Genomic DNA, 12,246 nt, shown 5'->3' with positions numbered 1-12,246 from the left:
ATGAAGAGAGAAACTATAATCAGGTATATGATGCACATGTGGAACCTCCCAACACCCCCCTCCCAAAAAAACCCTGATAAATCCATGCTCCTATGCCCCCTTTCTATTGCAGGGTGATAACTCGATTTTGGAACTTATTTATCATAAATATGCTGGATAGCTTGGAAGAATAGCTACTCTGAAAGAACCTTCAGTCACTTTTACTATCCCTAGCTGCAACATTCTTTTGTAGCAAAGCATAAGATTTTCCTAGACATTAAAAAAGAGAGCCCAATGAGAACATTCTTCTTCCTTGAGAGGGCATGCTAGATACCACCATGATCACGTAAATCAAATGGTTTTCCCTTTCTAGGCTATCAAGAGATGCTCCAAATACAACTAACATCTGTGTTACCAGGTCACTATTAGACTCTTGTGTTTCTCAAAAACCTCATCTGACACAATACCATTGGTGAAAAATGGTGAGGGGGCTTTCAGTGTTCTGCTAACCTGCTTTGCAGAGAAGTAGCTTTAAAAAGGTACATACAACCTTGTTTAATTCCAAATTATTGCTGTTTTTTATTAGTATAATTATAATTTGCTTCTCAAAACAGCCAAATGGCTGGGTGTTTTTTTATAACCTCTCTTTGGACCAATACAAGCAAATGGCAAGAGATGGATAATGCTGTATTTATTAGCACTAGATATACTAGTAGAATAATGTAATCATTTCCTTGTGTTCTGAAAGAACTTTGACCTATATGAACAAAAAGCACACACAAAAGAAATACATTGTCAGCCAAGTCTTCCATGTTCACTGTGAACAATAAAGCAAGCATTATGCCTGGCTGTTAGTGGGTCTTCTATGGCAAGTAATATACATCTCTGATATCCAGTATAAAATGCCATATAACAGGGAGGATATGCCCAAAAATTGATACTTTTAAAGTTATTCTGGAAACCTTTAGTTTGAAACGGTGTATTACTAGAATACTACAGGAAGAGCATGAAGCCATGCAAAATATAAACTTAGTATATGGTAGTATAATTTCCATGGCATTAAAACTGAATGAGCTTCGTGATCAATAATGGAGCTGTTCAATAATCAAACACACACAGACTAAATTTCACTATCTACTGGAAGTGGGTTTTTTTGTGAAGTGGCAAGTTCCTCTCCCACATATCAGTTCTCCTTTTTCCTTTCCACCTTTGTTTGGAATCAACAATTAAATTATTTTCAATATTGTTTATCACCACAAGTGAGTTCTAAAACTGTCACAAGGAAATTATCCATGTGTAAGATTTCCATGCAGACAAAAGACAAACTGCAGCTTATAACACCAAGTATACAGAACAGGGAAGAGAAAAGAAGAAAAACAGTCAGGGTTCACAACAACTTAAGAACATTTAAGAATTACTCCTTTCTTTTTACACACCTTCTCTGTGCAGCCCTTTGTTTCCACTGTAAACCATACTGGAATCGGGCGGAAAAAGTAGTTGCCTTCTGGCAGCAAAATGGGCTACAGTACACTGTCAGTATCTCGGGAATCCAGATGTCTGCAGTGGCTAACACAAAAATGTTCAGCTTTGGCTACATATTCAGCCTCTCTGTGCAAGACATTTTTTCCACAAAGAAGGCAGAGTAAGAGTGCACATAGCAACAGAACTCGCAGCTGATTGGACGGAAGGCGTGCTTCAACCCTTCACTGCTCACAAGGTCTACTACAGTTTCCTGTCTGTTTGGCAGTAGTATCATGTTTTCTTTTCTCCTCTCATGAACCCAGCTGTGTTTGGGCAATTTGAGAGCAAAGAAAAGCAGAACAACAAGAAGCAGGACACACTAAATGTGGCACTGAGTGTTGCTATTATTACAGTTCAAATATAAAAAGATAAATGGCATTTTTAGCTCAACATACCCAAAATGTGTACACATGACAAACACAATACCATTTGTTTTGAATAGTAGTTTTGCTCACAGTATGTTAATAGTTAAAGGGGGGCAACACATACACTGTTGGGAGATGTCAATTGATACTACTATTTCTATTTCTACTCTGTTAGAAATTATTTCTACATGTATGTAAAGTTAATAAAGTTTGTTAAAGGTTCTTCACATTCTAAACAGCCAGGATTTTTCCAGAGTCAAAAACTGAGGAACAGAAGCATGGCCTCTCAGTGTGCAGAAATTTAAGATTTTAAAATCACACAACTTCATTTACCATGAAGTTCGTAAAATTTAGAATGTTGCGGTGTTTTCACACAACAGTTGCAGTTTTTAAAGTCACAAGGTCAGATAGCCAGAATGAAGAACAAGCCTCTAAAATCTGGTTGTGGTTGAGAAATCGTATCATCTATCTTTGCTACAGTACCTGGAAGGCCTAAGGCTGGAGTAAGGAACCTGTGGCCCTCCAGATGTTGTTGGATTTCTAACTCCTATCATCTCTGTTCATTGGTCAAGCTGACAGGAGCCGGGGTTCAAAATTAGCAGGGCGCCAGGCGCATTTTGCACCTAAAGATTCTCCATTTGTGAGCACCTCAAAAGGTCTGGGTGCCATTTTTTGAGCCTGACACTCAATGTCAGGGACCTCAGTACAGGGAGCCTCCGCCCATCCTCCACACCAGCACCTCGACCAGTGAGAGTGGCAGCAGTGGGTCAGGTGGGGGAAGTGAGGAAGTGAGCGGGATGGAGCAGTTGAGGCTCAGTGACGTAGCTTCTGTCGCCTGATTTAAGGCGCGCACCAAAACGCAAGAGTGGGGGGCGGCGTTTTGGGGTTCCCAAGCTCTTATGCTGGATGCGTAGCAGGAAGCGTCCACTCCCGGATTCTGCGAGTGACTGAGAGGTCATGTTCTTTACCATCTTTGCACTGTAAATAATATGCACAATAAAACTTTTAAAGACAGAGCAGACTCGGACGTTGTTACTCAAGAGTAGCTGTAACAGCACCCTTACTACTGAAATGTATGTGCTTTGAAGCCTCAAAGTACGGTATATGTTAAGGATAGACAATATGTTAAGAAGTTTAAGGCACCAATATTTTTATTGTAAACACCAAATTAAACATGTATTAACATTTTCTGCAAAAAATGTGATATTAACAATGTGTCACTTATGTGAATTGCATAGTAATTCATGCTTATCAAAATAATAAATAAAAAGTGTTGCCAACTCACACACACCCTGTGACTAGACATTCTGTTTTGGTGCCCACAACCCAGGTCCCAGAAGCTATTTGGCTACTAGCTTTTCTACCCCAGTTTCTAACACTGGCTGGAGCAGATGACAGCTTTCCTTGTGCTACAAGGAAAGAAGGGCCTTTGTGAATCTTTTATGTCCAGAGCATCAGTAGATAACAACGGGGGTGGGAGAATAATGCTGAATCACCTTCAAAAACCTCTGTTAGGATTAAGTTTCAATTTATTGGTCCCCATCCAGCCAATGACTGCACCTAGGTACTGATTCAGCACCTGCACATCCTCACCTAACTCAGTTTAGAGAGAAAGAGAGACCTGGGTGTTATCAGCATACTGATGCCAGTTCACTTCGAACAGCTTCACATGGGTGATAACACAGCAATGGGGACAGGAACAAGTTTGCAGAACCCCACAACCCAAGAACCATAACGTTGAAGTGTCACTCAGTGCTCCTCTCTGATAACAACCCTTCATGTAGAACTGCTGCAACACAGTGCCTCCAACTCCCATCCCAATGCATCGCCCCAGGTGAATATCATAGTCAATGCTATCGAACATGGCTGAGAGATCAAGGATAATCAATAGGGTCACACTCTCTTGTCTCTCTTCCAGTCAAGGTCACTCATCAGAATGACAAAGGCTGTTTCTGTCCCAACTCTGACCTAAACCCAAACTGTATTCTTCCAAGAATATCTGGAGTTGTACTGTCACAGCATCTCAAATACTTTCTCAAGTAGCAACTAAGTCATACTTGTTGCAACAGTGTGGTTGGTACACCAGCAACATCCTCACCTTGTCTCTTTGACCCAAAATCAGATATAGACCCTCAAGCCCAGGCCCATGAAAGGCTTCATGATTACCGTACTCAGGTTGACGAAGCTGGGTCAGATCAATGATCCAAGTCACTTAGAAAGTTTATGAACAACACCAGTCCTAAGACAGAAACCTGGAGCACCCCACATCACTTTTTGACAGGGTAGTGAGCAACATTTGGTGATCACTTTTTAAGTTTGGTCAGTCAAATAGTAACATTGTCTAGCCCACACTTCACCAGCTTCTCCAGAATAATATCATGGAGGACTTTTGTCAAAAACTTTACTGAAATCAAGATACGTTACATCTACAACATGCCCCTGATCCACCAATATTGTAACTCAATAAAATAAAATAGTCTGGCATGAATTGTTTTTGAGAAACCCATGCTGGTTCTTAATAATCAAAGCATCCCTTTCCAAGTGTTCACAGACCAACTGTTTACCGGTAATTATCTGTTTTAGGACCTTTCCTGGTATCAGTATCCGGCTGACTGGTTGGTAAAGGTAAAGGGACCCCTGACCATTAAGGTCCAGTCGTGAACAACTCTGGGGTTGCGGTGCTCATCTCGCTCTATTGGCCGAGGGAGCTGGCGTACAGCTTCCAGGTCATGTGGCCAGCATAACAAAGCCGTTTCTGGTGAACCAGAGCAGCACACGGAAACACCGTTTACCTTCCCGCTGGAGCGGTACCTATTTATCTACTTGCACTTTTACGTGCTTTCGAACTGCTAGGTTGGCAGGAGCTCACCCCGTTGCGGGGATTCGAACCGCCGACCTTCTGATCAGCAAGCCCTAGGGCTCTGTGGTTTAACCCACAGCGCCACCCGCGTTGGTAGGTCAATATAAAATAATGGTGAATGATCTCTCATTCTAAAAAAAGCCAGAAATATGTTTTTGCAATAATTTTTAAAATAGATTAAAGTAACAAAATTATAAGATGGTACCTTAACAGACTGCAGTAGACTTCTGATGATAAGCTGCAAATCACCCCGTATCATACCTGCTGATGTGAATACCACTGCAGGATATACACATAGAAAAAACTGCAATACTGTACAGTCATACCTCATGTTGCATCCGCTTCAGATTACGGCTTTTAAAGTTTCGTCCCACGGCAACACAGAAGTACCAGAATGGTTTTGCCGCTCGCGCATGTGCAGAAGCACAAAATTGCGCCACGCACATGCGCAGACATGGCGCTTCTGGATGTGAATGCTTCGAGTTGCGGACGTGCCTCCGGGATGAATTACGTCTGCAACTCGAGGTTCCACTGTACTGTACTGCCAATAACATGGAAAGTAGATTGCAATTCCACTTGTAGCTTACAGCACTAGAAGCCACGTATCTGGAAGCAGCCTGCTTGAAAAAGGACAGACTAAAACTGGTTACTGGTAAACAGTCTCTTCCTTTAACATTTGAATCAATCTATGTCAGAGCTAGGGACTAAGTGTTGCTGGACTACAAATCCCAACATCAACCATGTTTACTGGGGCCAATGGGGGTTACGAGTCAGACAAAAGCTGGAGAGCTACATGCTCCCCAGATCTGGTCTACACAGTGATCTGAACAGTATTTCAATTCCTAGGCATAAGAGTAAATTTGAAAGCATAGAGTGGTATCTGACTAGATCATGCTCAGAGTAGACCCACTGAAAGACAGTGGACAACTTAAGTCCATTGGTTTTCAATGGGTCTACTCTTGACTATGGCTTATACCACTCATGCCTTTTTCTACCAACAAAGATGGCTCCATCCAAGGAGTACAACCATGAATCCAGAATTGCCATAGATCCAGCCACTAGTGTGGCAAGCCTCATATAAAGCCATAAAAATTAATCAACTACAAAGATGCACTGTTGAGTGGAGAGAGATAGGTCACAAACTTAACAGCTTAAAATCTTAACTGAATAAATTACAGTTGCTATTTCCATTTTTATTTTCAGTACAAGATGAAAGCACATAATTACTACTTTATTATAGTTTGCATTTCACCGTTTAAGATGTTGTCTCCAGTAAATGCTCAAATATATTTTAATCCACATCCTCCATTTTCCGCCCAAGATTCTTCTTCATTATCAAGTTTTCACTTAATCTTTGATTACTAATAAAAGGTCAGTAGTACTAACTATGCGATTTTGTTTGGCAGCAACAGAGCAGGTGAAAATTAATAAGGAACGAAAACATCAGAAAATCCTTCATCTATACACACAAAAATCAGAGCAACTTGCAATTCTTTTGTGTCTGTACACTATATACTACAATGGCACATCTGTTTTCCCCATAATTTAGGCTAGATTCCCACATCATTATCCAAACCACCAGACAATAAAATTGCCATCTGAGCCATCGTTTTCTAGGATTTCCTAATCCTCACATTTCTTATAAAGTAATCTGACAAACATCACAGATCTCTACCTTATATTTACTTTTCAGGAGTACAATCCAATAGCAAGAAAAACTGCCAGAACAGCTTCCCTGCTAGAACAGGATGCAGCATCAATACCACTTCATTGCCTCATCCCTGCATTTACCTGCGGCATCTATAACTAGAAGCACAATTTAGGCAATCTTCTAAGCTGCCACCACCCTACTAAACAGGAAGTAACATCACCTGGAGCACATATGCCTCTTATTTATTATTCATCATCCTAAACTGAGTTTAGCACCTCTTATCTGCAACGATGAACACAATCCTATGCATGTTTACTTGGGAGGTAGTCCTGCAATCTTCAAAACAAGCTTAAAAAGGTAAAGGGACCCATGACCATTAGGTCCAGTCGTGACCGACTCTGGGGTTGTGGTGCTCATCTCACGTTATTGGCCGAGGAAGCCGGCGTACAGCTTCCAGGTCATGTGGCCAGCATGACAAAGCCAATTCTGGCGAACCAGAGCAGTGCACAGAAACACCGTTTACCTTCCCACCGGAGCGGTCCCTATTTATCTACTTGCACTTTGACGTGCTTTCGAACTGCTAGGTTGGCAGGAGCTGGGACCGAGCAACGGGAGCTCACCCCGTCGCAGGGATTCGAACCGCCAACCTTCTGATCAGCAAGCCCTAAGCTCTGTGGTTTAACCCACAGCACCACCCATGTCCCACAGCGCTACCCGAGTCCCCGTATGGGAGATGAATGGTGACAAATCCCCAAGTTTTTTTCTTCTCCCCTCAGGGCAAAATGAATTAGGCTACAGTCCTAAACCCTCTTATCTGGAAGTAAGTTTCAATGAACTCAATGAGATTTCTGAGTAGACATGTATATATATGACTGTGATGCTGTCAGCGGTACTTTAAAAAGTAGTTAAAACTTTGAATGATTTAAAAGCAAAACAGAAATGGTGGCAGTTCCCCAAGGCTGGAGACTAAGATCTACTAAACTCAGTGATGCTTATAGGATGCAAAGGAACACTATTTACTGCATACTTTAAACTTATATAGTACAAGCAGTTGGGGGGCAGAGTGCTCTCTCTGACCCCTCCCAATATCTTAGAAATTTAAAATACCTCACACATTTTGAATGTGTTAACTGATGCCCTTTATTTCAGAGCCAAGTTTCTAAACCTCTGTCAACCCATCTTTTCTGCTACCAAATCAATGAAAATGCTTCTCAGTGTCACTGACAGAGAATTAGTAGTAAGTGCCCCCTTTCATCTGAATACAGGAAGTTATCAGATTCACTAGCACATTATTTAAAACCAAGTGTTTCATTCTATTTTTACTTCTAAATACATGTTTTTCTATCCAAAATCCTAGATCAAACAATCACTTTGAACTTAAGTTCAGATATTATTATTATTACTACTACTAATGAAAAAGAAAGCTTAACCAAGTATATCATCTGGAGAAACAGAGACAAAACATTTCTCCTTTATAGCCAAGTGCAGCACAATTTTCCTCCTATCAGTCCAGTATTAAACAGACTGTACTGCAGCTTAGTTAAATGCTCTGCTCATCCTGTGTCCTTCACTATTAATTTGCAACTAATGGAAGCAGGTGATTTCATGCTTCCCTGTGGTGCAGCTGCTGTTGAGAGAAAAAAATCACATGTAAACATTTGCATGATTGTGCCTTCACAACTGCATTGGTAGGATGAATATGGCATTTAGGCCATAGTTTAACCCTTTGTAGATGGTTTACAAAGAGCAACGTTTTTGGACAGTTAAAACTACTGTATGTGCATTAGAATTACGATATAGTTCTTATTTTCTTTCAAAACTGCTACTGACATTTAAAGTTCCAACTTCACCTTGCTGCTGCGAAAAGTAGGGCAATTTAAAGCACATTTTGCTACTGTTACGCTGCCTGAGGCTTCTCAGAGACATTATAATTTCAATACCGTACAGCTTATCAAAAGTTGTTTTCTGCAATAAGTCTTCATTCACCTTTATTTCAACTCTCTTCTTTGCATTACACTGACTGACTACTCTACAGCTATCTCACCATAAATCACCACTGTCTCATATCAGATCTATTGTGCCAAAGCTTTCATAATGCGAAAGGAGTTAAAAATACTGAACTGCTGCTTTATCTCAGTATATTTAGAAATTTCTGCTTTCCCTTTGAGTATTTAGGCTGCAAACCTAAGAGCACTTATTGGGAGTAAGTACCATTGAACACAGTTGGCTTTACTTCAGAGTAAACATGTTTAGAATCATATTGCACATGACACAACTGAAGTCAAATAAGGATTCTGCAAGTAGTTGTCAATACACAATGCTCCTTTGTTTGACCATATCCCACCAGTTTCTTTTCTTTCAAGATCAAGCAGTTTTAAAACAGGCATTACACATGTACTATTGTACATTCACTTATTTAATATATTAATTAGAAAATAACATACATTTTGTAACAAAAAAGGATATTCAATAAGCAAGCATCTCAAAAAAACAAAGCACTTCTCCGGTAAGTGCCTATAGGATCACAGCCTTGATAATTTTACACATTCTCAACCACTTTAGTATATAATCTTACATGCCTGAAATGATTCATATAGTAACTGACTATGTGTATTTCAAGTTATGGCAGTACAATACAGTATAGCAAAGGTATTACTCCCAAGTGCTCATTGCTCCAATGTGAGATAATATGAAATTTAACTTGCAATCCTGCACATGCTTGAGACATCAGTAGTACTTACTTTTGAGTATACATGCATAAGATTGCACACTAGTTACAACAGTGAAATACATTATTGCTAGCAATAACTAATGATGACTACACAGTTAACATTAGAAGTCATGACTCGCTTAACTCTAGTGGTGTGCACCATTTTTACAATGGCTACAAAAGTTCTGAATTAGTAGAACTATGCTATCTGACCCATTGAATTTAACTACAGTACTAACCACAAACACAATTAAAGGAACAAGTGCAGATTCTACTAGAAGTGGTCAGGAGAATATAAATAGAATGAAAGTTTTAGCTGCTTTGCATGAGTTTTGATGCTGTCCTAACCTGTGTTTATATCATCCATTTATACAGAGATTGAGTTGCTAACAAAATTCCTGATAGCAATCTCTGACAGATTTTTTTTTTCATGTTGCAATTGTATGATAATAGCCTAAGCCTAAGCACAACACTGTTCTGACATTTAAAATGATCCTCCCAGGGCAAAGGGTATTTTTCACAATGAGTTTCTGTCTTCCAGTTCTTGATTGATGGATGAAGTAAACCCAGCTCTTTATTGACAAAGTAAATCCAATATATTTTCACAACCTCCTTAAGAAAATAACACTACAGACACTAACAATAATTATCAATTTCAGGCGTTAATCCTTCCAAAACCCTCACTCTTCTCCCCACCCTGCAATGGACCCAGTACCCACCTCATCACAATATTATCACCACCCGTTAAAAAAACTATTTATCCAGGATAAAAATGTTAAGCATATAATTTTTTATTGAATAATTTACCTCGGTCAGGCTTCATTTTCAGTCCAAATCTTTCTTCTTCTTCTTCAAGGAAAAGGGGGGTGGAAGGGCTTATCCAGGCTATTTTCTCTCCCTCTTCTTTGTAGTCTCACTAATGCTGTGTGCAGCTAATTTCTCTCTCTCTCTTTGCTATTGTTACAGGAATAATACAATAAAAATCCCCCCTTATCCTTAACAGCTCACCAAAATCTGTAGCAGCTAGGCCTCCTCCTGGCAATTATTGTGGTGGCAGCAGAAGTCTGCTGGGAGGGGGGGAAGCTAGACCCGGCCAATGCCTGCCTTCTTCCCTCCCTCCTCCTCTCTCTCTGGATCTTGCCAGTGTGTCCTTTAACACAGCGTCTGAACAGGTCTATTTATAACCTGCCTGGGCCAAAGCTCAGACAACAAAAAGTTAAAACTTCCCCCGACGCGTATGCACACACTGGCCCGAATCAAAAGGCTCTGAATCACAGAGCCCCAGGGCAGGGTCAACCTAGGCTGGAGTCCATGGCGTTTTACCTGTTCTACGGAGCCAGGCAGGAAGGAGGAGGAGGAGGAGGAGGGAGAGGGAGAGGGAGAGGGAGAGGGAGGGCAGAGCTCCCGACCTCCTTCCCCCAAATTCCCTGCTCGCGCGCCGAGACTAAATAAAAACAGTCTGACAACAGCCGCCGACGCTCATTGTCATAAAAGGAGGGAGGGCTTTAAAAAAAAAGAGGAGGGGGAGGAGGAGGAGACGGGGAAGCCGCGCAGCGCAATGGTCCACTTTGTTCCTTAAGTCCTCTGAAACGCGCAACAACAAAAGCCTCGCACTGTTCGTGGTAAATAAAACAGCACCTGAATTGAGCTCCGCGCAAGGAAAAAACAACCACCACCTGCCTCGGCTCGACCCTCACCTTACACAACCCGGCCGAGAGGGGAATAGAGAGGGAGGGGGAGAGAAGAGGAGAGATGGAAAGCGACTTCTTCACCGTCCCATCGCTTAAGTCCCGTGTCAACGGCAACCGCCAGCCCCTTTCGGCGCTCCGGGCCCTCCTAGGCACCCGCTTCTCGCGGCGCGAACACCCGCGGAGCCGGAGATCCCGAGGCGCCCGAATGTGCCTGACGCGCGCGGCGGCCAATAAAAGGCTCCCGGCTGCTGCCGTCCTACTCCTCCTCCTCGGCCCCTCACCTGCCCCGCATGAGCCTGGCTCGCAGTCCCGCTCTCGCGTACACCTCAGCGGCTGCTCCCTCCCTACCGGGTCTAAGACAAGGCAGGCTGTCGCAGCAGCAGCCGCATCGCTCCCGCTCTCTCTCCTCCCCACAACCCGCGTCTCCGAAAGCCGCGGCGACTCCGGAGAGGGAGGCGAGCGAACACCCGCCGCCGCGGCTACTGCGGCTGCTACTCGGCCTCCTCAACCCCTCACGCAAACAACGCGGCGGCGGCGACGCCACCCGGACCTCCTGCCCGCCTCAGTCCAGTCTCGACGCGCAGGCTCTCCCTCCCCGCCAGCCGAGATGTTGTTGCTCTTGCGGCGGCTGCCGAGTGTTTTCCATGACTCCGCCGAGTGCCCTCCTCCGCTGACTAACTCTCCTCCTCCTCCTCCTCCTCCTCCTCCTTCTCCTGACACTTCTCTGCCTCCAAGCCAAGCGGGACGCCGCCACACGCTCCCCAGTCACGGGCTGCGGCGTCGTCGTGCGAAGCGGGCAAGGGAGATATAGAGTTGGGCAGACAAACCCGCTCGCGGGGAACCTTAACGCGCGAGGAAAAAGCGGGGTGCGGGGAGAGTCGCGAGGGTCTCTGCCCCGCCTCCCATGCCCCGCGCAGCTCTGGGACCCTCCTGGAAGCCTGCCTTAGCCGCCCCTCTCCTCGCCTTCCCAGGCGTGCATCCCTCCCTCCGTCCGCTCCCCTCCTTCCTCGCCGTCGCTATCTGGTTTATTTTGCCTTGTCAAAAAAAAGAAAGAAAGAAGAAACACGGCCGACGTCACGTGCCCTGCCCGTGGCCAATCCATTTGCAAGCTGCTCTTGCCTTCCACTTGTTTCTAAGCCTGGCGAGGAACTGTGTTGTTATGGCAACCGAAGCCCAAGTAAAAGTTGGGCCTGTTGAGTAGTGCGAGACCAAAACAGGCCCGGTATGGTTCTCTTATTTATACAAACACACGCACGTACGGCCGTTTTCACAGGATCATAGGAGGAAAAACCAAATCCCAATCCTTTCCTACTTTTGAGGGTTTTCGTCTGAAGCTGAACAGAAGTTGGGAAAGTTCTAGTGCAAACAGTGTTTGCCGGTACAAAGTTCCTCAGTCTGAGCTCTTACTTGGGACAGAAGTCATTGTTCTTTAACTTCCTTACTCCTACGTGCAAAAATCATCCAGACTT

The 12,246-nt window shown here is 43.3% G+C and overlaps 1 protein-coding gene across 1 annotated transcript in view; it reads right to left on the bottom strand.

Moving 5' to 3' along the window:
• Positions 1–11,806, bottom strand: part of ATOSA (atos homolog A) — a 50,740-nt gene extending 38,934 nt beyond the window's left edge. The window contains exon 1 of the mRNA XM_035130740.2: positions 9,894–11,806. Coding sequence (XP_034986631.2) covers positions 9,894–9,909 — 16 coding nt within the window. The 5' untranslated portion in view covers positions 9,910–11,806. The remainder of the gene's footprint in view (positions 1–9,893) is intronic.
• Positions 11,807–12,246: the final 440 nt, after the last annotated feature.

Source organism: Zootoca vivipara, chromosome 14 (assembly GCF_963506605.1).
Source record: "Zootoca vivipara chromosome 14, rZooViv1.1, whole genome shotgun sequence".
Taxonomy (NCBI): Eukaryota; Metazoa; Chordata; class Lepidosauria; order Squamata; family Lacertidae; genus Zootoca; species Zootoca vivipara.
This window is presented reverse-complemented; position numbering and strand designations above follow the sequence as displayed.